Here is a 22,663-nt window from a genome sequence, read left to right on the forward strand (position 1 = left end):
TCGGGTGCTACATAGCTTTCCATGATAAGGAAGGCTAAGCAGAGTTCATGGAAGACGCATAAGGCAAAATGCTAAACTTGACCTGCCCTGTTTACATTACTCATCTTCTTAATTCAACAGAGAAAAATAAGTGAAGTATTTCTCCTAATGAAGGAAGAAAAAGAAATCATTTGATTTGTCTTCTTTGGCTATGTGGATTGGCATTCTGCACAGAGTATAATTCTACTGGACATATAACTCTTCTTAGTAATAATATACTTAAATCCTAAAATCAAAATATAAAGTACTACCTTCACAGTGATATGCATTCCATGTAGAAATTCCTTTAAAGATTAAAGTATTTAATATGAATTTTAATTTTCAGTATTAAATTTTGCCATTTAAATATTTAATGTTTATTTAATTTAATATTTCAATCACTCTGGTCATTTAAATTTGTCTCAGCAAATGTCTTCAAGAACAAGTCATTTATTAGCTTAAAAAATGGTAAATCTAGATGAACATGGGGGTATATGCCTTTAGTCTCAACACTTGGAAGATGGAGGGAAATTATCAAGAGTTCAGAGCTAGTCTCAGCTACATGAAACTCTCTATCTCTATATATCTATACATATATGCTTTAAATATATATTAATTATATATGATATATATATATATATATATATATGATTTAAAGTGCATATGTACTTTAAAATTGCCATCCCATTTTTTATACACAGAATATGTCATATGTCTTTAGCTACCAAAATACATAGTGACTATATGTTGTTTTTTTTTTTATATTTTTTGTTCATTTTTTATTTATTTATTTGAGAGCAACAGACATAGGGAGAAAGACAGATAGAGGGAGAGAGAGAATGGGCGCGCCAGGGCCTCCAGCCACTACAAACGAACTCCAGACGCATGCGCCCCCTTGTGCATCTGGCTAACGTGGGACCTGGGGAACCGAGCCTTGAACCAGGGTCTTTAGGCTTCATAGGCAAGCACTTAACCACTAAGCCATCTCTCCAGCCTGACTATATGTTTAACATATTTGATTTCTCCTGGTTGTTACTTGATCATGGCTTCATGTCTTGTATATACACATGAGAATTTATATGCATGGAGTCTTTTAATTTGGTCATATACTTCAAAAAGATGGTGACAGATAGATTATTCCTTTTCTGTGCTGGCATACTGAAGATCTACCAGCATCTTTGTTTCATCCTGGTTCATACATAGCCCCTCCCTTTCACATCTCTCTCCTTTTTTTCCTTTTTAAATTATTCATTTATTTTTCCTTATTAGTTATGTACAGTGTGTAAACAGCACATGTTGGTACCTTTGTTAGCCTCCTCTCTGTCCTCCCCCCTCCAAAGGGACTCTCCTCATTGGGGATTGTGGGTTGTGCTTCGTGGGTTAGCCATCAGATATGGGGAAAAGGCCATGTCTTTGTGCATAATGTCCCAACGTGTGGCTCTAACAATCTTTCCGCCCCCTCTTCCACGAATTTCCCTGAGCCACGTTGGGTTTGTTTTAAGTCTATTTCAGTGATGAGGTCTTGGGAGCCTATGTGTCTCTGGATCTCTAGTTTGGTAGGAGTTGAGAGTTCTTTGTGTCTATCTCCTTCCCTTGTGCTGGTACCAGGCTCACCAAGAAAGCAGCACTCTTGCTCATTTCCCCAATTACTCTATGGTGGCAGCTGGAGCCCTGGTGAGGTGCGATGGCCTATAACTCCCAGTAACAGGATGCAGTTAACGTCCACAATGAGCTGTTGATCAGAGAGACCTACAAGGTTTCCCAAAAGAAGACAGACTTCTGTCAGAGCACTTAATTACCCACCAAGGGTTAATGCTGTTGATACTGAACATGGAGTGACCTGGCTGGAATCCGGAAGAGAGTCAGTCCCCAGACAGTTAGCTTGTCTAGTGCCAGAAGGGGCTACATGAGTGACAGGGAGAGGGGCGGAGGGTGCGGGGAGGGAAATGGCCACCATCTGTCCAAGAAAGTTATGGTCTAAGCTATTCGGCAGCAAAAAACCGAACATGATGCTCACACAAGTGCAATAGTGGCACACAGCCATGGTGGGTAACCGACTGCTCTTGAATTAGCTAATAGATCCATTCAGTGGAATAAAATCCATAGCTGGAACTGGGAAACAAGTCAGAATCACATCCAAATGATGAGTTTGCTCACCAATATCAAGCTCCCACCAATCTTGGGCTACAAGAGGCCTACACCTATTAAATTCTCTCTAAAATAATAATGGTTATACCATTTATCTAGTGCTGACTTCACTCTCCATTGGAGAATCTGCTTCTCTTTTTCAGATGGATGCAGAACCTGACAAGGGAATCAGCCCATCGCACCTCACATCTCTCTTAAAATTCCAATAGATTTCACTGAGATCAAATAAGGTTGTTAGTCAAAAATCCCAAGTTAAGCCAAGCATGGTGGTGCATGCCTTTAACCCCAGCACCTGGGAGGCAGAGGTACGACGATCACTGTGAGTTCGAGGCCACCCTAAGACTATCTAGTGAATTCTAGGTCAGCCTGGGCTAGAATGAAACACTACCTCAAAAAATAAAAATAAATTCCATGTTAAAAGACATTTTCTGAATATATCTTTTATGGAAAAAACATACATTTCTATGGCAAGACAGTATGAATCTATGTTCTAAAGAAATACAGTATCAAACCCATATAATATATTGAAGCTCTCAGGCTGCTATAGCATACACTTTCTGTAATCCTGGCACTCAGAAGGCTGAGACAAAAGGATCATTACCATGGAGTAATCGTGGGCTGTAAAGTATGACCCTATATAAATAAATAAATAAATAAATAACCCCCCAAAAGCAACAAACTAAAAAACAAAACTCTTTCAGGACATTGAAAGGATGAGAGCTTTAGGAGTGTCTTGTGCAAGGGAACCTTAAGAAATATTTCCAAGCCACTTAATATGCTGACAAACTTTAGGAGCCAGAAGGTTCCTGATGTCTCTCTTTCTCTAGAATACCCTGACTCTCTCTTTTGTCTTTCTACAAAGCACCCTAAGTCTTTCTCCAAAACACTCTTTCTTTGGGGATAAGTTCCTGGTAGATGTTATTATAATGTTTCACTTTGCCCGTTACCCAAAACCATTCAAAAAGTTTTATTTACAACATAAGTATCAACACATGTTTGAAATGTCATTCTCTTATCACTATGGTCCCCTTTGTTGGGGGTTACACACTGATAATTAACCTGCATGCCTTAGTCTTAGGAGGTATATCTCACATCATGGTCAATTATCTCACTATAGAGCCCCCAAGGGTGGGAAGTATTGCTGCAAAACCGAATTAGTAATTTTTTAAAAATGTGCATTGTTTACTTGATGGTCTATAATGACTTCCTTGAGGCATGGTAGCCTACCAAGGCAGGGTCCTACTTAGACAATTTTTAGCAGCTCATTGACCTGATAGAAAGATCTGCCATGGTCTGTTGGTGCCGACAGCCACCATTGACAGGATGGACTGTTTAACGTTTCTTTCAGAGTCATAATGGTATATCATGTCAGGTCCCTAGTAAAAGGAAGTTTTTTTGTTTTGTTTTGTTTTGTTTTGAGATTTAGAGCAATCAACTCGGTAGACCAAATAAAGAGCTCCTTACCAAGCTGAGTGAGAAAAGGCAGATCTCCCAAATACCCTGTCAATCTTCTGGTCCATCTGTCCTATAGGCTGGTTGACCCAGGCAGCAATTCATAACTTCAAATGAAGTGTGCCTTGTGCCACTGCTGGACTTCCATTCAAAACAGCAATGACCATCAGCATTTAATTGGTGGTTAAGCACAGGAGAAAAAAAAAAAAAAACAATCTACATAAGAAACTTCTCAGATCAGAGAGCTCTATTAAACATTTGAGTTAATTTTATAATATGTAGATCACAAATAAGCCCAGAAGCCCCCACCTATCCATTTCCATTATATAGCTACTAAATAGATGAGTTCTTACACTGAGAAGTTATCAAACTGATTGTGAATAATAGAAACATTGTAAGTCATCTCTTGAGGAACCCACCCTTTCAAAGCTGGCAACATAGTCCTAGGACATAATACCTAATTGGCACTTCCCAGTGGTAAAATAAAACTGATGACTATCCTTCCTGTTGAGCTAGGAAATGGGCACATGGCTTCTAGCCTAGTAGCTATGAATTTACTAGAAAATGATTAAGTGAAAAATATATTTTAAATGTTATGCTGTAATTGTTTTTATCTTAAATCTAAGATTTTATTTTTCAGTAAGAGAGGGCAAAATTGAAACCTTGGATCAAGAGAAATGCTTTGGTAACTTGCATGTCTTAGGTAAAGTAGACATTGTATATTTAGCTATTTAGTAGTTAGTATCTTCCTTTTTGAGTTCTTACCCCTTACCTGATCTAAACTAAAAGAGAAAAGATCTGTTTGGATAGTAACAGCAAACCCTTTGCTTTACTAGTAAGTGAATAACTAGAAACTAAATGTTAAAAATGTTTCTGAATTCAAACTTTTTTTCTTCTAACAATTTCAGTAGAAACCATGGGAAACAATATTCTGTTTGAGAAATCTGTTGTTTTAATTTGATGATGGAGGTCAACAATTCAAAGTAGGATAAGGTTATAGTAATTCACTTCCATGACAGACAGACACACAGAAATACGTATATGCAAAATCATGCTAAAGTTTAGCAAGGACTTGAAAAGATCTGTCAGATAAGCTGGGCATATTTCTAGAAGTTATTTGCTAGAGAGAGAGAGAAAGAAAGAGAGTGAATCCCACTGCGTTTAACTAAAGTCACTTGCATGAGCATAGGTGGTGGATTATTTACCAGAACTTGCGAAATTTAGCCATGGCTGTACCATTGCATAAACACTGCTGAATATTGCTTCTGGTGTGACTGGACAGGGAAGGGAGGAAGCATGAAGAAATAATTGGAATGACAAACACTGGAGATTCCATTAGAGAATCTTTAATCATCTTGACCTTAGTTTTCTAAAGAAAACAAAATGTCCTAAACCAAGTATGTTCTTCATATGAGGAGGAAGATAAAGAGTGTTTCCTAGAAGGGCATGGTCTGAAAAATCTCATTCTGGAGCAGATATTCACAGTAGCTGAGAGACCATTGCCAATTCTTGGTTTCTGGAATACCTTTCAGGAACTGTATGGCTATGAAAGGGAATAAAAGAAAGACATAAACATTTATATTGAGATTTCTACATATAAAGTGAACTTTCAGTCAGGAAAAGAAACTTGCTGACTTTTTCATATTTAGATCCTAACAGTGACACTGTGTGGATAAAGCCAGGAATACATGTGGACATATGCACACATTGTCTGAAAAGGAAGCCACCTTCTGACAGGTTTATTCCCAGTGAGTAAGAAACCTGATAAGGAAAAGAAACTGAAACTAGATACACAGGAGTCAAACTACAAAAGGTTGTCTTTCTAAACTCAAGCCAAACCCAGGCGTGGTGTTGCATGCCTTTAATCCCAGCACTTGGGAGGCAGAGGTAGGTGGATCGCCATGAGTCTAAGGCAACCCTGAGACTACATAGTGAATTCCTGGTCAGCCTGGGCTAGAGGCTAGAGTGAGACCCTACCTCAAAAAACCAAGCCCCCCCAAAATAAAAAATAAACAAAAATAAATTCAAGCCAAAAGATTCTGTATTTGTCATGACTGTCATCTTCTAAATCAGTATTGCATAGAACTCACTATCCCACCTTACAATCTACTGTCCACTTAGGAAAGGATGACTCATTCGTGAAATCAGTAAATTTCTTCTATCAGAAACCCCCACTTCTCTCACAGAACCATATAGAAGTATATTGTCCAGCCCCGTGCCACTGGCACTATGAAATGACTCATCATAGGACAGGTTTTAGAGACCTGTCATTATGTTCAGTGAAACTTTTTAACCTGAGAAGGGAAAAATAGTTAAACAATGCTGACATCTCATATCTAGTAAGAGGACACTTGAAATCTGGTTAGACAAGAGTCAGTAGACCCACTACATGCACTTCAGGAAGGTTGCTTCCTGTTATCAGGAAATCTTTTGTTGTTGTTGTTGTTGTTGTTTGTTTTTCAAGGTAGCATCTTACTCTAGCTCAGGCTGACCTGGAATTCACTATGTAGTCTCAGGGTGGCCTCAAACTCATGGCGATCCTCCTACCTCTGCCTTCCCCGAGTGCTGGGATTAAAAGTGTGCACCACCACACCCGGCATGAAATCTCATTTTTTAAATCAGGAATGTCTTTTAATTATATGATTAATAGCAATGTAATACCTTCCTCTAAAAATGAATGCAATTATGAACATCTATAAAACATTTTATTACAAAATCAGAATTCTATTATAACCCTTACTTTATTTTATTTTTATTTTTCTTCCTACTTTTCTCACTCTACTTTTTTCCACTGTCATTTTTCTCATCATTCTTCCAAGTTTTTCAAAGTACACATTGCTTTTTAAAACATAAATAAAACGTAGAAATTACAAACGTAGCCAAAATATCAGTGTACAATTATCAGATATGGTCATCACAACAATTCTATGTCTATCAAAACAGCTGAACACATCACCATGTGCAATCAATATCACATTTCTATTGGAATCAATCATCTGAACAAATATGAAGTATCTCAAGCTGACCATGTGCAATCCAAAGCTTGGCCAACAGGACACCTTGACCTCAGGTGGCAGAGTCACAGCTAAACACAAGACACTAAAGTATTATTTAAAAAAATAAATCCCTACATCACCTGCTCTCTTCCATAGCTGAGGGAAGAGAATTGCCATGAGTTTGAAGCCAGCCTGGGGCTACAGATTAAGTTCCATGTCAGCATGGGTTAGAGAGAGACTTTACCTCAAAGAAATCCAAATAGTCTCATATACAAAAATACGTAGAATCCAAAATATTTCTGCTCACAATTATTTTGGATATGAGAAACATTCTGTTTTGGGAAAAGTGCTCATGCAAACATCTTGAATAGCCAATTAAAAAAAAACTTTTTATTCGGGTCAAGATGATTTGGTAATTCCCAAGAATAAGCAAAATACTGGACATTATGACAAGCACGAGTGTACAGATGTCCTTTAAGGAAGGTACTGTGTTACGCATGAGCAATTTGAGGCTCAGAGAAGTTGGGCAGCCTGTGAGTCACACACCTGGTAAATCACACTAAGAATCTCACTCAAGGCATCAGCTTGTTCAAGAAGCTGTGTATTGATTCCCAGAGGTTTTAGCTGCTCATAAGTGCCCCTGGAAAAATCTCCAACGAATGTAGGTTTACCTGATAAAAACTTTGAGCATTCTTCATATTGCAGTTGACATTACCCAGTCTCTTGGCATCAATTTTGTTAAACCCATTAATCCATCCAACATAAATTATGTCACACAAGGGCTTGGAATTCAGCAATTATATATTTTTAATAGTTGACTACATGTTATCCTTGTAAAGTATATTATCACAACAGGATCAAAGAGAAAAACAAAATGTCTGGGATTTAATGTTTCAACCTAGTCATCCTAACTCCAAATATTCTTAGACCACTTTGAACCCTTATTCTTCCTTACCTTTAAGTCTTAGTTACAAGTCTTGGCTATAATACCTTTAGCAGAGTTTTTGTGCCATCCCTTTCTATTTCTTTCTTTTTTTGTTATTGTTTTGTTTTGCTTTTGTTTTTTGAGGTACAGTCTCACTCTAGCTCAGGCTGCCCTGGAATTCATCATGTAGTCTCAGGCTGGCCTCAAATTCATGGTGATCCGTGTACCTCTGCCTCCCTGGTGCTGGGATTAAAGGTGTGTGCCACCACGCCCGGCACTTTCTATTTCTTCAACTAAAATCCAAAATTCGGGTCCTAAATCATGACCTACCTCAGAATCAGTCATTGTATTCATTCTTTTTAATATATTTTTCATTTTCTGTATTTGGTGGTATAATAGGAAAATATTGCCAATAGCCTTTCTTGAGCATAGAATTTAAAATGTCCTATAGCCTTATTAGAATTGACCTGAAAAATTACTTGCGTAAAATTCCTGTAATTTGGTATAGAAAAGCAAAATTTGAACATCACATGAAGTTCACAATAGTTATACTGTTTGTAGTAATACAAAGAGGGGAAAAAAGATAATTGAAGAAAAATTTTGATGATGTAGTTCTCTTCTAAATTGGGAACAATGACCCTTAAAGGACCAAGAAGAAGTGAATGTCAAGATAATTTATTATTGTTACATTGCTACCTCATTCTCCTCTCTGTCTTACTGAGCTGTGGTATCCCTCCAAGGCACCAAATACCCCAAACGATAAGGAGCACTTTAGCAGTGTATAAAAGTAAGAAGAAAAGAGCTGAAACAAAGAATTGATGGATTTCTAATGCCTTAACATAAAAAAAATAACCAGAATGTGTAATGCAGAGGATTACTGTATATGTCTCTGATTGGATTAATGCATACTGTTTATAGATTTGCAGTCCTGTATGAAACAGGTTGTACCCCTCTTATATGACTTACCCTGTTTCAAAGGTAACATGTCACAGCTAATTTGCAGTGTACTGAAGGTTGTTTTCATTGTAGAAGGGCAAGTTTCTATGCATGCCGCTTGGACAAACATTTATATGTGATTGGTGGAAGGAATGAAACGGGCTACTTGTCTAGTGTGGAGTGCTACAACCTGGATTCAAATGAGTGGCGCTATGTGTCTTCCTTGCCTCAGCCTTTGGCAGCTCATGCCGGAGCAGTGCACAATGGGAAAATATACATTTCAGGCAAGTAATCCCTTGATTTTCTCTTATAAAGTTCAGTTCCCAGGCCTTGCTTGACTTGATGTGTATGTTTCATTCGCAGGGGGTGTGCACAATGGAGAGTATGTCCCGTGGTTATACTGCTATGACCCCATAATGGATGTTTGGGCTCGAAAACAAGATATGAACACAAAACGTGCCATCCACACTTTGGCTGTAATGAATGACCGCTTGTATACAATTGGAGGAAATCATCTGAAAGGTCTTTTCAAAAAAAAAATCAAATCACATTTACATTATTTGTGTCTTGCTAAAGGCATTCTCATTAGATAATCATAGTTGTCCATGTAAAGACATCATCAAAGAAAATCCACGGTGCCTAAGCAGTGTCCTTAAGCAAGCATTCACTTTGCCTTTTCTGCAGATAGGATTATTTTTAAGTTACTGTACACATTAAAGAAATGAATAATGATGTCTATAGAAAATAAAAAACAAGAGCAGTAATAACTGAATAGCATAATTTGTCATAACAGTTAAGCCAGTGAAATAAATTACTGCTTATCACCAAAATTTCTATAATGAATTTCTCCCCAGAAAATTGTTTTTCACAGTTATCATAAAGAGCTGCAGTGATAGCATCACAAAGCTCTTACATGAATTTTTCTTAAAGAAAAAAAATTGTGTCAAATTTGGAATTATTTCTTTTAAGTATTATATATCAAGTGATCTATGATTCTTAAATTGAACTGGTGTCTTTCGCTCTCTCTAAAAAAAAATTTTTTTTAAGGAGTAGTGTTTTTAAAACCATATTTTGGCTCTTTTCTGCCACCAGATATGTATACAGCTGTGACTTTTTATAATTTCTGTGCATGTTTACTGTGTGTGTGTGTGTGTGTGTGTGTGTGTGTGTGTGTGTGTGTGATGCTGATTTTGATGGGAAAACACAGAGATCTGTGATATTGAAATTTTCCTCACCTACTTTGTGTCTCAGTTTCTTTATCTGGTAAGTGAAAAAACTGGCATTGAACACTAAAATCCCCTCCCACTATGGAGTTTCATGATTCTTGAAGCTGAATTAGATGAGAAATAGGCTGCCTATCTTAAGACAAGGCAGATCTGCATATTTTTTTTTATTTTTTGTTTATTTATTTATTTGAGAGTGACAGACAGAGAAAGAGGGAGAGAGAGAGAGAGAATTGGCGTTCCAGGGCTTCCAGCCACTGCAAACAAACTCCAGACGCATGTGCCTCCTTGTGCATCTGCCTAACATGGGTCCTGGGGAATCGAGCCTCAAACTGGGGTCCTTAGGCTTCACAGACAAGTGCTTAACCACTAAGACATCTCTCCAGCCCTGCATATTTATTTTACCATAATACATGCATCTTAAGAATGGGTTAGATGTCCAAAACTGCTATCTTTTTTTTAAAGTAGATTTACCCATAAACATAATAAAAATTACATAGGTGTATTTTTAAATATTTTATTCTATTATTTTATTATTTGTATTTATATTTGAGACAGTACAGAGAGAGGGAGAGAGAGAGAATGGGCATACCAGGGCCTTCAGCCACTGCAAAGGAACTTCAGGAGCATGCACCACATGGTACATCTGGTTTATGTGGGTCCTAGAGAATCAAACTTGGGTCCTTTAGTTTTGCAGGCTAGTGCCTTAACCACTAAACCATCCCTCCAGCATTGAGAGGCTGAGATAGAAAGGTGATGAGTTTGAGGACCAGCCTGTACTATATAGAAAGATCTATGTCAAAAAAGAAGGAAGTAAATATGGAAGAGAGGGGAAGTGGGTGAGAGGAAGAGAAAGACAGGAAGGAAGGAAGGAAGGAAGGAAGGAAGGAAGGAAGGAAGGAGGGAGGGAGGGAGGGAGGGAGGGAGGGAGGGAGGGAGGGAGGGAGGGAGGGAGGGATAGAAAGAAGAAACAAAGAAAGAATGAAAAAAATCCCATATGTATTAATTTTAAAAAAAGGCTGTGTGTGAGTGCTCACACCTTTTTAAAATTTTTTTGTTGTTGTTCATTTTTATTTGTTTATTTGAGAGGGACAGACAGAGAAAGAGGCAGAGAGAGAGAGAGAGAATGGGCATGCCAGGGCTTCCAGCCACTGCAAACGAACTCCAGATGTGTGCGCCCCCTGTGCATCTGGCTAATGTGGGTCCTGGGGAATCGAGCCTTGAACCAGGGTCCTTAGGCTTCACAGGCAAGCGCTTAACTGCTAGGCCATCTCTTCAGCCTACTCACACCTTTAATCTCAGCACTCAGAAAGAAAGAAATAGGAGGATCAATGCGAGTTCCAGGCCAGTATGAGATTACATAGTGAATTCCAGTCAGCATGGGCTACAGTGATACCCTACCTAGAAAAAACGAAATGAGAGAGTGAGAGAGAGAGAGAAAGCAATGCTGTTTAGTGTGTAAAATTTGCTTTCTGAAACTTACTTATTTATGCTCAAATCTAACATTTACAAGTAGCATATTATAAATACCTATAAACTACTTCCATTAGGGGCTAGAGAGGTGGCTTAGCAGTTAAAGTGCTTGCCTGTGGAGCCAAAGGACCCAGGCTTGATTCCCCAGTTCCCACATAAGCCAGAGGCACAAAGTGTCACATGCATCTGGAGTTCATTTGCAGTGGCTGGAGGCCCTGGTGTGCCCATTCTCTCTCTCAGATAATTAAATAAACAAAATATTTTTAAAAACTACTTGCTTTAATTATTGTTATCTTAAACTTTTGAAAGTAGGATTTTGATAAACCATTTAGATAAGATCCATCCCTCATATAATCAAGCTTTGGCTTAATCTGAAACACTCATAGCTTGTTTACTTTTTTTTTTTAATTATTTATTTATTTGAGAGAGACAGACACAGAGAGAAAGACAGATAGAGGGAGAGAGAGAGAATGGGCGCGCCAGGGCTTCCAGCCTCTGCAAACGAACTCCAGACGCGTGCGCCCCCTTGTGCATCTGGCTAACGTGGGACCTGGGGAACCGAGCCTCGAACCGGGGTCCTTAGGCTTCACAGGCAAGAGCTTAACCGCTAAGCCATCTCTCCAGCCCACTTTTTTTTTTTTAAAGAACTGTATGACATAGATCCCAATTTCACCAGTAAATTTATATTTGTCTTGTCAAAGACATAATTGTTTACATATTGGGACAAGTCCTTTTTTTTTAAGAAGCCATATCCTTAAATGGGGAGACTGAGTGTTTATTTCTTTGTGGCTGCATTTTGCTATGTCACTTAGGTTTCTCCCACCTGGATGTAATGCTCGTGGAATGCTATGACCCAAAAGGCGACCAGTGGAATATTCTTCAAACTCCCATACTGGAGGGTCGAAGTGGTCCTGGCTGTGCGGTGCTTGATGACAGCATTTATCTTGTGGGTGGCTACAGTTGGAGTATGGTATGTGTCCACATTTTCTCAGCCTTATGTTTGCATTCAATTTTTCTCTTTTCCTTAAGATGCATTACCATTTCACATGTGTACTTTTGAAGACTATCACATGTGCAGACAGTAAGTTAGTGTGCATTGTAAAACAGAATTAGTGATATGCTATGTCACTGGCTTACTCTGGAAAGTTGTATCACGGCAGGTGTTATGTCAATGGCTCTCTCCTTGCCCATGTGTTTGTCGTTTTCCAACTAAAAGCCAAGCTGAAATGACTTTTCAAATATTCTTCTGAAAATGAATAGGAATGTCTGAAAAGTTTCTGACACTAAAATGTGAAAAATGGAAATTGATTCTTTAGTATCCATGAATTTTCATGTTTTCTCTGACTATCATGAAATTTTCCAAACATAAACAAAATGTAAGTTGACAGTGAGCCTTCCTTAACCATACCACCCAAAGTATTTTGCTTGCTTGCTTACTTACTTCATAAATTCCCTCTTTTTAAAAGCTTGGCTGAAGAAATTTGAAGCAAACTCCAGATATCCTATAATTTTACCCTAAATGCTTTAGTATTTTAAAAGAAAGGGGGCTGGGTAGATGGCTCAGCAAGTAAAAGTACTTGTCAGCCAAGCATAAGGAACCAAATTCAAACTCCAGCATCCATATAAAAAGCTGAGTATAGCCACACACATGAGTATCCCAAATCTTGAGGGAGGCAGGGACAGGAGAATTGTTAGGGCTCACTGGTCTGCCAATCTGACCAAAGAGTGAGGGGCCAGAGAGATAGATGGCTTTGCAGTTAAGAACTTGCCTACAAAGCCAAAGGACCCAGGTTCATTTCCCCTGTACCTATGTAAGCCAGATGCATAAGGTGGCACATGTGTCTGGAGTTGGTTTGCAGTGGCTGGAGGCTCTAGTGTGCCCATTCTCTTTCTCTCTCTCTTCTCTCTCTCAAATGAATAAATTAATAGAATATTCTTTAAACAAATGACAACTCCAGATTCTGTGAGCGCCTCCATCTCAAAGAAATATCATGGATGAGTGATAGAAAAGGAGACCCTACATTCTCCTCTGGTCTCTGCATGCACATTCACATAGGGCATGTGCATCTGCACACACTTATGTGTATACATTACATACATGCACACTATACACACATACTAAAATCACTCACTTATGCAACTGTGCTATCATTATCACACTCAATAAAAGTAAAAATAATAACATTCAAATTTTCCCTATTAACTTAAATAACAGATATATGGTCAAATCAGGACCCAATAGGCCTGGCTCAAACTTGGTTATTATGTCCCATAGATATCTTGTGATCTAAAACATTGCCTGTGCCCTACTTTTTGTTCTTTGACACTGACTTGCTGAAAATTGAGTTACTTGTCATATGAAACACCATGCATTGTAGGGTTGGGTGATGACTTCCTTATGCTAACATTTAAAGTAGTCTTCAACTACTTATTTCCCACAGGCTGAAGATGAGAGAGAGAGAGAGATTATATTATATTATATTTATTATAATATAAAGTTTTGGGGAGTTTAAAAAGCTATAAATTTAGCCCAGCGTGGTGACCCATGCCTTTAATCCCAGCACTTTGGAGGCAAAGGTAGGAGGATCACTGTGACTTTGAGGTCACCCTAAGACATCATAGTGAATTCCAGGTCAGTCTGGGCTAGAGCAAGACCCTACCTTAGAAAACCAAAACAACAACAACATCAAGAAAAAAAGTTAGCAATTTGTAGCCAGATACAAATTGACATATGTAATAAGACCATACATGTTAGTATTTTCTCTGTCAAACTGGTAGTTGCCAAAAATATATGTGTTTGCAGAGGTTGGGAGATGGCTCAGTGGATAATATGCTTGCCATGCAAGCATGAGTCCCTGAGTTTGGATGCTCATAATCCATGTAAAATGTCTAACACTGTGAACTCTACCTATAATCCCAGCACTGGGTTTATGGGGATCGGAGCATCCCTGGAACTCATTGGCTAGCTGGTCTACCTGAATTGGTGCTTCTTGGTTCAGCAAGAGACTCTATCTCAAAGAATAAGTTGGAGAACCATTGAATAAGACACCCAACATCTACCTCTGTCTGGCTCCCATACATGTATGAACCTACACACACACACACACACACACACACACACACACGTGCATACATATACTCATATCACCAAATTCATATCCATGCAAAACAATAAGTGCATATGTTTGCAAGCAGATGACAAAAAATCACTTTCAGAAAGTTATCACTGATTTGGCTGGAGTGTTTGTTTTTTCCTACAATAAAGCCAAAACTGAGTTGGTCTGGGAAGAAGTTTTCACTCAAGCACTAACCTCTAAAGTTGACAAAGGGAGCAAAATTAAATGCATTGTATTTCTTGTGTGGCCTCTTATCAATAAATAGTGTATAGTAGTTTTCAGGCTACCTTAAACTGGTTTGCTATCCTGACTTAGATTCTCCTCAGTTAAAAAAAAAATGAAGTGTTGCAGCACTATAACATACAGTTTTACTGCAGCTATTTGAATATGAATGGGGATTTCTTTTTTCTTCATATGTAATAACTTCTCTTAAGCCAATTATTTCAAAGGGTTTGTTAAGCATCAAAAATGTTCTAAGTATTTGATTTTTATTACTAGTCATAAAAAAGGAGAAACAAGATTTTATACTGTCCATTTAAAATTTTCTCTTATAATAGAACACTTTAAAGTCTGCTTTCATTTGGAATTTTTATTTGTTTGTTTATTGCATGTGTTTGTGTGCACTGTGCATGCATGTGTATTCTTGTTTATATGTATGTGGAAGTCAGAGGCTGACATTGAGTGTCTCCCTCAATCACTCTCCACTTTATTTACTAAGGCACGTGTCTCACATGAAACCCAAACTCTCCAATTCACCCTAACTAGCCAGCTTGACACAGGGATTCCCTGTTCCTAACCTCCTCATAGCTGAGGTTACACCAGACATTTACATGGGTGCTGGGGATCCCTTGTAGCCCTCACATTTGTGTAACAAGCACTTCATCTTCTGTGCCATCTCCTCAGCCCCTCATTTATAAATAGTTTAATGAGAGAAGGGATATTTTCATTCCAAGTTAATGTGATGAGTAGCATGGCCTTTGCACTTCTCTCAAAATCTTCCTCGTATTTTTCTCCGCTCTGCCATTCTAGGGGGCCTACAAGTCATCTACAATATGCTACTGTCCAGAAAAAGGAACCTGGACAGAACTTGAGGGAGATGTGGCTGAACCCCTGGCAGGACCAGCCTGTGCAACAGTAATCCTGCCTGCCTGTGTACCCTACAACAAATAGCAGCAGGAAGCTCTGGAACAGTGCCATATCCTATGAAGTACTGACAGGTGACATCTTTGATTTCTGATGACTTACAAGTAACTACAAAAGAAAGAGACCTGTTATTGGGTGGATAGTGTTGTCTATAACTCAGATCACACCCAACTTCCTTTGGTGACAGACTCTTCCATTTCAGATGTATTCGCACTTGTTACAGCTATACAAAAATTCCTCACATGGATCTCACCTTTCAAAAGGAGAAAGATAAGCTCCAGAAGACTGGCCCCAGTGACCTAAGACCAAGATTGTACATTGTATTCTAACTGCATGTGATCAACGTTGAAGTTTGGGGGATATGTATATATGAATGATTCAAATTTGACCCACCAAAATACAGTGCATTCTAGAAATTGTCATTTTATTGTGCTTTCCTAACCTTTGGTGACTTTACAGACTCCATAGGGAAACACAGCTATTGAAAATCAAAGGACTAAAGTGGGACACTTTTGTTTATGTACAATTTTATTCCACATGGATCAGGTCATGTTGAGTTCTTGGCTTTCTGCCCTATGAATTCTAGGCTAGCCAGACTTCCAAATTCTGTGTCCTCAATTCCACTTGAAAGTTAAAACAAAGTATATTGTGTCATTATTCAGGTCATGAAAGTTTATGCTTTCTCAGTTTTTGCAGCATTTTGAATAGTGAACATATATAGTATTTGCTACAAAAAAGAACTGACAAACTTCTGTAATAGAATATTTCAGAAATTCTATCGGATCACACTTCTGTCCAAAACTTCATCCATAATGAAAACTGAAAAATATTTTCAAGGATTCAGGGCTGAATTTTTTTTGTCTTAAGTACAATCCCAGTTGTCTTTCCATTCTTAAAGCAGCACCAAACACTTACAAAGCTATAACACATGACAACCTCCTTCTGCTCTTCCTCACTGTCACTTGACTCTCACACTCCATTTATTCTCATTATCTCCCTGCTCACACATTCCCTTTGTTATCACCAGAGATGCCTGAATTGGTTAAGTGGACAATTACTGCTTGTCTTTAGGAGCATGAAAATGTCAAGAGAGCATGATATAGTCTCATTGTGGCCAATCAGTAAAACAAAGCTGACAAGAAGTTAAATCTGTATTGCAAGCTCCTCTGATCTTGACCAGCAACTGTTAGGAGTATACAAAAGCCTAAATATTATTTAATCACCCAGAGATGTTGAATCCTTCTATAAATGTAACATTGAAAAGACCACCTGGGGAAAGACACAGGAGAAATGGTGATATACTTTCACTGTGGAGCAAGTGAGGACAGATGAACATCCAGGAATCCAGTGCCATTTCTACAGCAAAGTGCAATCTTCATTGTTTTTGTATTTATTTGTATGTTCAGATCCAAAGGATCCATTGTAAAAATATAGACATATGAACATATCTATCCAGTGCAATCACCTTTCATTTCCTTTTCCTTAAAAACACATGACTACAGAATGATTTCCAGGTTAGCTGGGACTAGAGTGAAAGCAAAGACAATAAAATCCAGGTGTGTGGTGGCTTTGTCTGTAATCCCAGCACTTGGGAGGCTGAAGTATAAGAGTCACCATAAGTCCCAGAGAAGCCTAGACTCAGAGTAAGTTCTAGGTCAAATAGTGAGAGCGTGCCTCAAAAACAAAAGTAAATGAATATATGAAAATAAAGAAAAGTTACTGGAGTGTGAGAAAATCCCAGCTGATATCAGAAGAATGAGATCTGTTTTAGAAACTTTTATTGTCAGCCATCACTATTTCTTCCAAAAGTCACAGTTTATACAAGGATTTATGCTTTCTTCAGACTTGTTCTTCACTTTATTTTTATCTCTAACCAAAATAAAAACATTTATTAAAACTATACTTAAAGCTTTCTGTATTTCAGAAAGACACAAACTACTAGAAAGTGAAAAGTGAACAAAACGTCACAGAATGTAAATTTTGTACAGTATTGGGATATAAATGAAGCTTGCTTGGAAGGGGAAAACTTTAAATAAAAACTTTATGTACTAATTCAACTGTCTCTCATATACCTATTTATAAAGTATATGCATAAATTATTAAATTGTTTGAAGGTTTATAATATGTAAACAACTAAATATTTTTATTTATAGATATGCTTTACAAGTTTATTTCACTTCACAATATGTAAATATATACAATATAGACAATGCTAAAAATTATGAAATGCTTCTAGAAAATGTAAGTTGAAAGTCACCAGTTGAATCTGATTTTTCTATTACAAAACACTATAATGTACCCATGACCTAAAACCTAAATATTTATAGACCTTATTATAAGCTCTATAGTAACCATGTAATATGTATTGAAAAACACTTTCATACTTCCCAGAGAATAAGTGAGTTCCACATTTACTTAAATACATAGTATTATTTAATTCTCTTAAAAATATCTGGCAGAGAAGTTATGCAGAGCAATGGGAGAGATGGGGAATCCAGACCTATGATTGAGCAGCCCTCTAAGCAAAAAGCTGGTTAAAGTCAGGAGACTGTAATTTAAAGCTTGCAATTTAGGAAGACTTGACTCTGATCATTAAATTACACAGGAGTGGTGATCCTCTTTACCACTCCAGGAAAGCAAAAATAATGGGTTCCTTTTTCCCACTGGCTCTCCTCTTCATACTACTGTAATACATCAGAACAATATTCCCCTCAAGGGCAGATTCCATTGGCATCTCTGAGCCAAGAAGTCAAGCCAGGCTTCTTCCAGATTCCTCAGGCCCAGTTATCATGAGAGAGAAGGAAGAACCACTATTTGAAGTCCACAGCTGGTATATATATACATATACATATACATATACATATACATATACATATACATATACATATACATATACATATACATATACATATACATATACATATACATATACATATACATATACATATATATATGTATACATATATATACATATATATGTGTATGTATACATATACATATACATATATATATGTGTGTGTGTATGTATGTATGTATGTATGTATATATATATATATATATATATATATATAGAGAGAGAGAGAGAGAGAGAGAGAGAGAGAGAGAGAGAGAGAGGAAAAGAAATAGATTCTTCCTAAGAGTAGGTTGTAAAGCCAGCTAAAACTGAGAGAACAGGTTTAGGGACTGGATTTTAACAAATTAAGGTCTGTCAGCTTAAAATTAGTGTTTGCATTTGTTCTCTCCTACTCTTCCAGACTTACATTTGCCCACCTGGTTGACCCTTACACCACTTAACAAGAAGTCATCATTATCAACATGGCAAACATCAAGTATGTGTTGCCCAAATCCTAAAGGGCATCATTATAATTACAACACTTCTGATTAAACTTGCTTCTTTGAGTCAAACTATAGATGCTTCTCATTTGATAAAGCTATTGTATATTGAAAACATGATGACTTAAAAGTGCATTAACCACTCTGTTTTGGCTTGGCACCTCTCCTGAATTTCTAAGCCTCTGTTCTGGTAAGCGCCCCCTCATCTCAGCCCTGCTGATCTGAGATGGGAGTAGGACTCCTACCCCTTTTCCTACTCCCACATGGGCGCCCTATTCCTCCCTTCCACATGGCAGAAATTCTCTGTACTTTTTTTTCCTTTTTCCTGAATAAATGTAGTAATTTGATAATTTGAAAAAAGTACATGAACCTACTGAACATCCTCACTGAGTCATGAAGTCCACTGAAGAGCAATTATCTATCCTGATAATCATGTGACTGAATGAGAGCTGTGACTTATAGTTACTGCCTAACAACATAAAAGAACATCACATTTGCACTGGGAAGATGGCTCAGTAGCTAAAGGTACTTGCCTGCAAAATGTACAGGCCCAGTGTCCAATTCCTCAGTATCCACGGAAAGCCAGATGCACAAAGTAGGGTTTGTTTTCAGTGGCAAGAGGCATTAGTGTGTTCTTTCTTTCAGTCTCTCTCTCTTCCTTTTCCTCTCTACCTATCTATCTCTATTCTTGCAAACAAATAAATAAATTAAAACATTCTATAGGGTGGAGAGATGGCTTAGCAGTTAAGACGCTTGCCTGCAATGCCTAAGGACCCATGCTTGACTCTCCAAATCCCACATAAACCAGATGCACAAAGGTGAGGCAAGCAAAAGGTTGCACATACCTATTGGATGGTACAAGCATCTGGAGTTCTATTGCAGTGGCCAAGGCCCTGGTGCACCAATTCTTTTCCTGACTTTCTCTCTCTTTCTCTCTCCAAATAAAATCTAAAGTTAAAATATCTATAGCATCACATCATAAATCACTAACTGAAGAAATAATTTAAAACATTGAAGTTTGAAATATAGTTTCATAATATCAATGACAGTAGGTTTGTGACATCCACAGTTAAAGTTGGATACACAAACTGTAAGAAGATTAGCAAAGCATACCAACACCAACTAATATAACTTGACAAATATTTTGATAGACTGGGGATGGATGGATGGATGGATGGATGGATGGATGGATGGATAGATAGATAGATAGATAGATAGATAGATAGATAGATAGATAGATGATAGATAGATAGATAGATAGATAGATAGATAGATAGATAGATAGATAGAGATATAGAGATATAGATATATAGATATACACATATATATCCATAACTGTGGAGTACTGATCTAAAGAGGAAAATTATTGGTGTGGGTTTCTTAATGGAGATTGTGTTAGTCTGTTCAGTATGTAGGACTGGATAATTTTTGATGAAAAGAATTAGCTGTGATGGCTCATCATCATTGTCAACTTCGCTAGGTTTAGTATCACCTAGGAGACCTACTTGTGGTATATATGTGAGAATATTTCCAGAGAGATTTAACTAAGGAGAGAAGACCCACACTGAATATGGGTGGTACCATCCCATGGACTGGGGTCCTGGACTGATTAAAAAAAAAAAAAAAAAAAAAACAAGAGATAAAGTAGCAGTCTTTCTCTCACTCTGTTTCCTTGCTCAGAATACAATGTGACTAGCCACCTCACATTCCTGCATCTTAAGTCTTCCCCATCATGTTAAGTCAAAATAAACCCTTCATTCTTCAAGTTGTTTTTTTTTTTTTTGGTGGGGAGGATCTTTTCACAACAATGAGAGCAGTAAATAACCTAGTGGCTTGGAGCTTTGGAGAGGCTGAGAAGTATAATATCAAGGTGGTGGTATCTGTCAGGGTCCTTCTTATATAGTAAGGACACTTATAAACATTGTTGTAAGGTTAAACAGCTAAGAGAGAACAAAGCCAGGATCCTCACCAAGAATTTATTCCAAAGCCATTCTCTAACCATCAAACTCAACTGCTATAAGAAATGTCATAAATGAGTCAACGTGTAATCATGTGGAATTTCCTATAGGCTGTTTTTCCACATATAAATAGGATAATGCTGGAGGAAGAAGTGAGCAGTGCTCTATTATGTTAATTGCTGTATTGTTGGTGTAGATGATTAGACAGAAAGTTATAACAGGGGCAGAGAGCAAACCTGTGATCTTGAAGTGTTTTTTCCCCCAAATTTTAGTTTTATTATGTGGATGTGGGGTAATAATCATTTTTAAAATCACTATTGTAAGGAACAGATATAAAGTATATGAAAACATGCTATACTTATAAAATGAATAAATCATTGCAATGATTAAACCCAACTTTCAGCTATTATCTTACAATCTGTCTCAACCTCACTCTCAGTCACCTTGTTCTCTACTAATCTCATGGGACAAGGGGAATCTTGGCTGTTCCATGAATACAGCTGTGCTACTCCATCTTTTTACTTTTGCTTATGAGTTTTCTCCACAGAGGATGCCATTTCATGCTTAATACTATATTAAAATCCTGTCCTTCAAGGTTCAGTTCAAAATCTGCTGCCTTCATTAAACCATCATGATCACAACACTTAGGGGGATATTTTTTTTGTCCAACTCCCAACGGCTCTTTGACTTCCTCTATTCCATTTTATTTGTATGTTTTACCCTCTTACTAGACTCAGGGTTCCTTGCACTTAAAGATGACACAGAATATGTGTATGAGCTCACAACAGAACATGTGGAAAGTATTAAGTAAAAGTAGTGTTTTTATAGCCATTAATATAATTACAAAACTGTGGGCAAGGACATGGAGGGAAGTTACTTTTAGCCTACGACCCCAAACAGTTCTTATCTTTTGGGGTCTGGTCATGATTCCATCTGATGAAGTGGTATTTATAGTAATTTTGTTAAATTTTAAAGACTGTACAACTAAGTTTATATCTTTTCAGAATAACATTTTTAGCATTCTGAAAGCATGATTCCATTTGATAAGATGGTATTTATAGTAGCTTTAATACTTACCTATTATTGTGAACAAAGCCCTTTGAAGTATATACTTATGTCACAGAGACTCCTCAAACAGCACCCTAACATGTTGTTTGTGATTCTCACCAATATGATGCCATAGTCCATGTCCCACCTAATCACTAAATTTTGTCACCATAACACTTTGAAACATGTGAAAGCTTTCTCTCTCCAGAGATACTGCTTATTGTAATCATCTCTAGGCCTTTTGTCATGTAATATGTTTGGTGAGAAATGCAGCAATCCTGCCTATACCTCCAGGCTCTTCCAGAATTATTTTGGTGAGTTGTATTTTCTTTATGAATAGATTTAGACCACCAGGACCCTACTTACAGACATATGTCATTCATAGGATTTAATAGGAGATTCTTTATTTGCCTTACAAGTTTTATTTAAAAACAATTCAGACTATTATAGCCATCAGGAATGAGATTTATTAAATTTATTCATCTATCTTCCAATATAAATGGCCATGTTAATCAACATGAAAGAATGAATGAAAGAAAAAAAAGAAAGAAGGAACAAAAGAAAGAAAATAATTTATTGCCCAAATCCCCTGGAGCTAAATAAGCAGCTACATGAGGTCAAATGACAAGATAAAATCCAGGTCTCTGATCACCTCTGGGGTTATCATCAGTGCCTCAAAGTCTACAAATGTTCACTATCAGTACTAGTCACATATCATCTACAACATATTTCCATATATTGATGGTGAGTTGTATTTATTCATGGTTGCTTCAGCTAAACCTCTTGGTGTAGAAAGGGCAACATGTGTTTACCCACAGCGTTTTTCTATCAGTGGTGTACAATACATGTGAGTAGATATTGGAATCCTTTGTATAATAAAATCATTTCTGATTCC

General features: G+C 37.4%; 1 protein-coding gene across 3 annotated transcripts in view; it reads left to right on the plus strand.

The window, feature by feature from the left end:
- Positions 1–17,487, plus strand: part of Klhl14 (kelch like family member 14) — a 111,693-nt gene extending 94,206 nt beyond the window's left edge. For all 3 annotated transcript variants that reach the window (XM_004666759.2, XM_045135328.1, XM_045135327.1), the window contains exons 6-9: positions 8,569–8,759; positions 8,839–8,997; positions 11,984–12,141; positions 15,317–17,487. In XM_004666759.2, the coding sequence (XP_004666816.1) occupies positions 8,569–8,759; positions 8,839–8,997; positions 11,984–12,141; positions 15,317–15,457 (649 nt within the window). In that variant the 3' untranslated portion in view covers positions 15,458–17,487. The remainder of the gene's footprint in view (positions 1–8,568; positions 8,760–8,838; positions 8,998–11,983; positions 12,142–15,316) is intronic.
- Positions 17,488–22,663: the final 5,176 nt, after the last annotated feature.

The sequence above is a fragment of the Jaculus jaculus genome, chromosome 15 (genome assembly GCF_020740685.1).
Source record: "Jaculus jaculus isolate mJacJac1 chromosome 15, mJacJac1.mat.Y.cur, whole genome shotgun sequence".
Lineage (NCBI taxonomy): Eukaryota > Metazoa > Chordata > Mammalia > Rodentia > Dipodidae > Jaculus > Jaculus jaculus.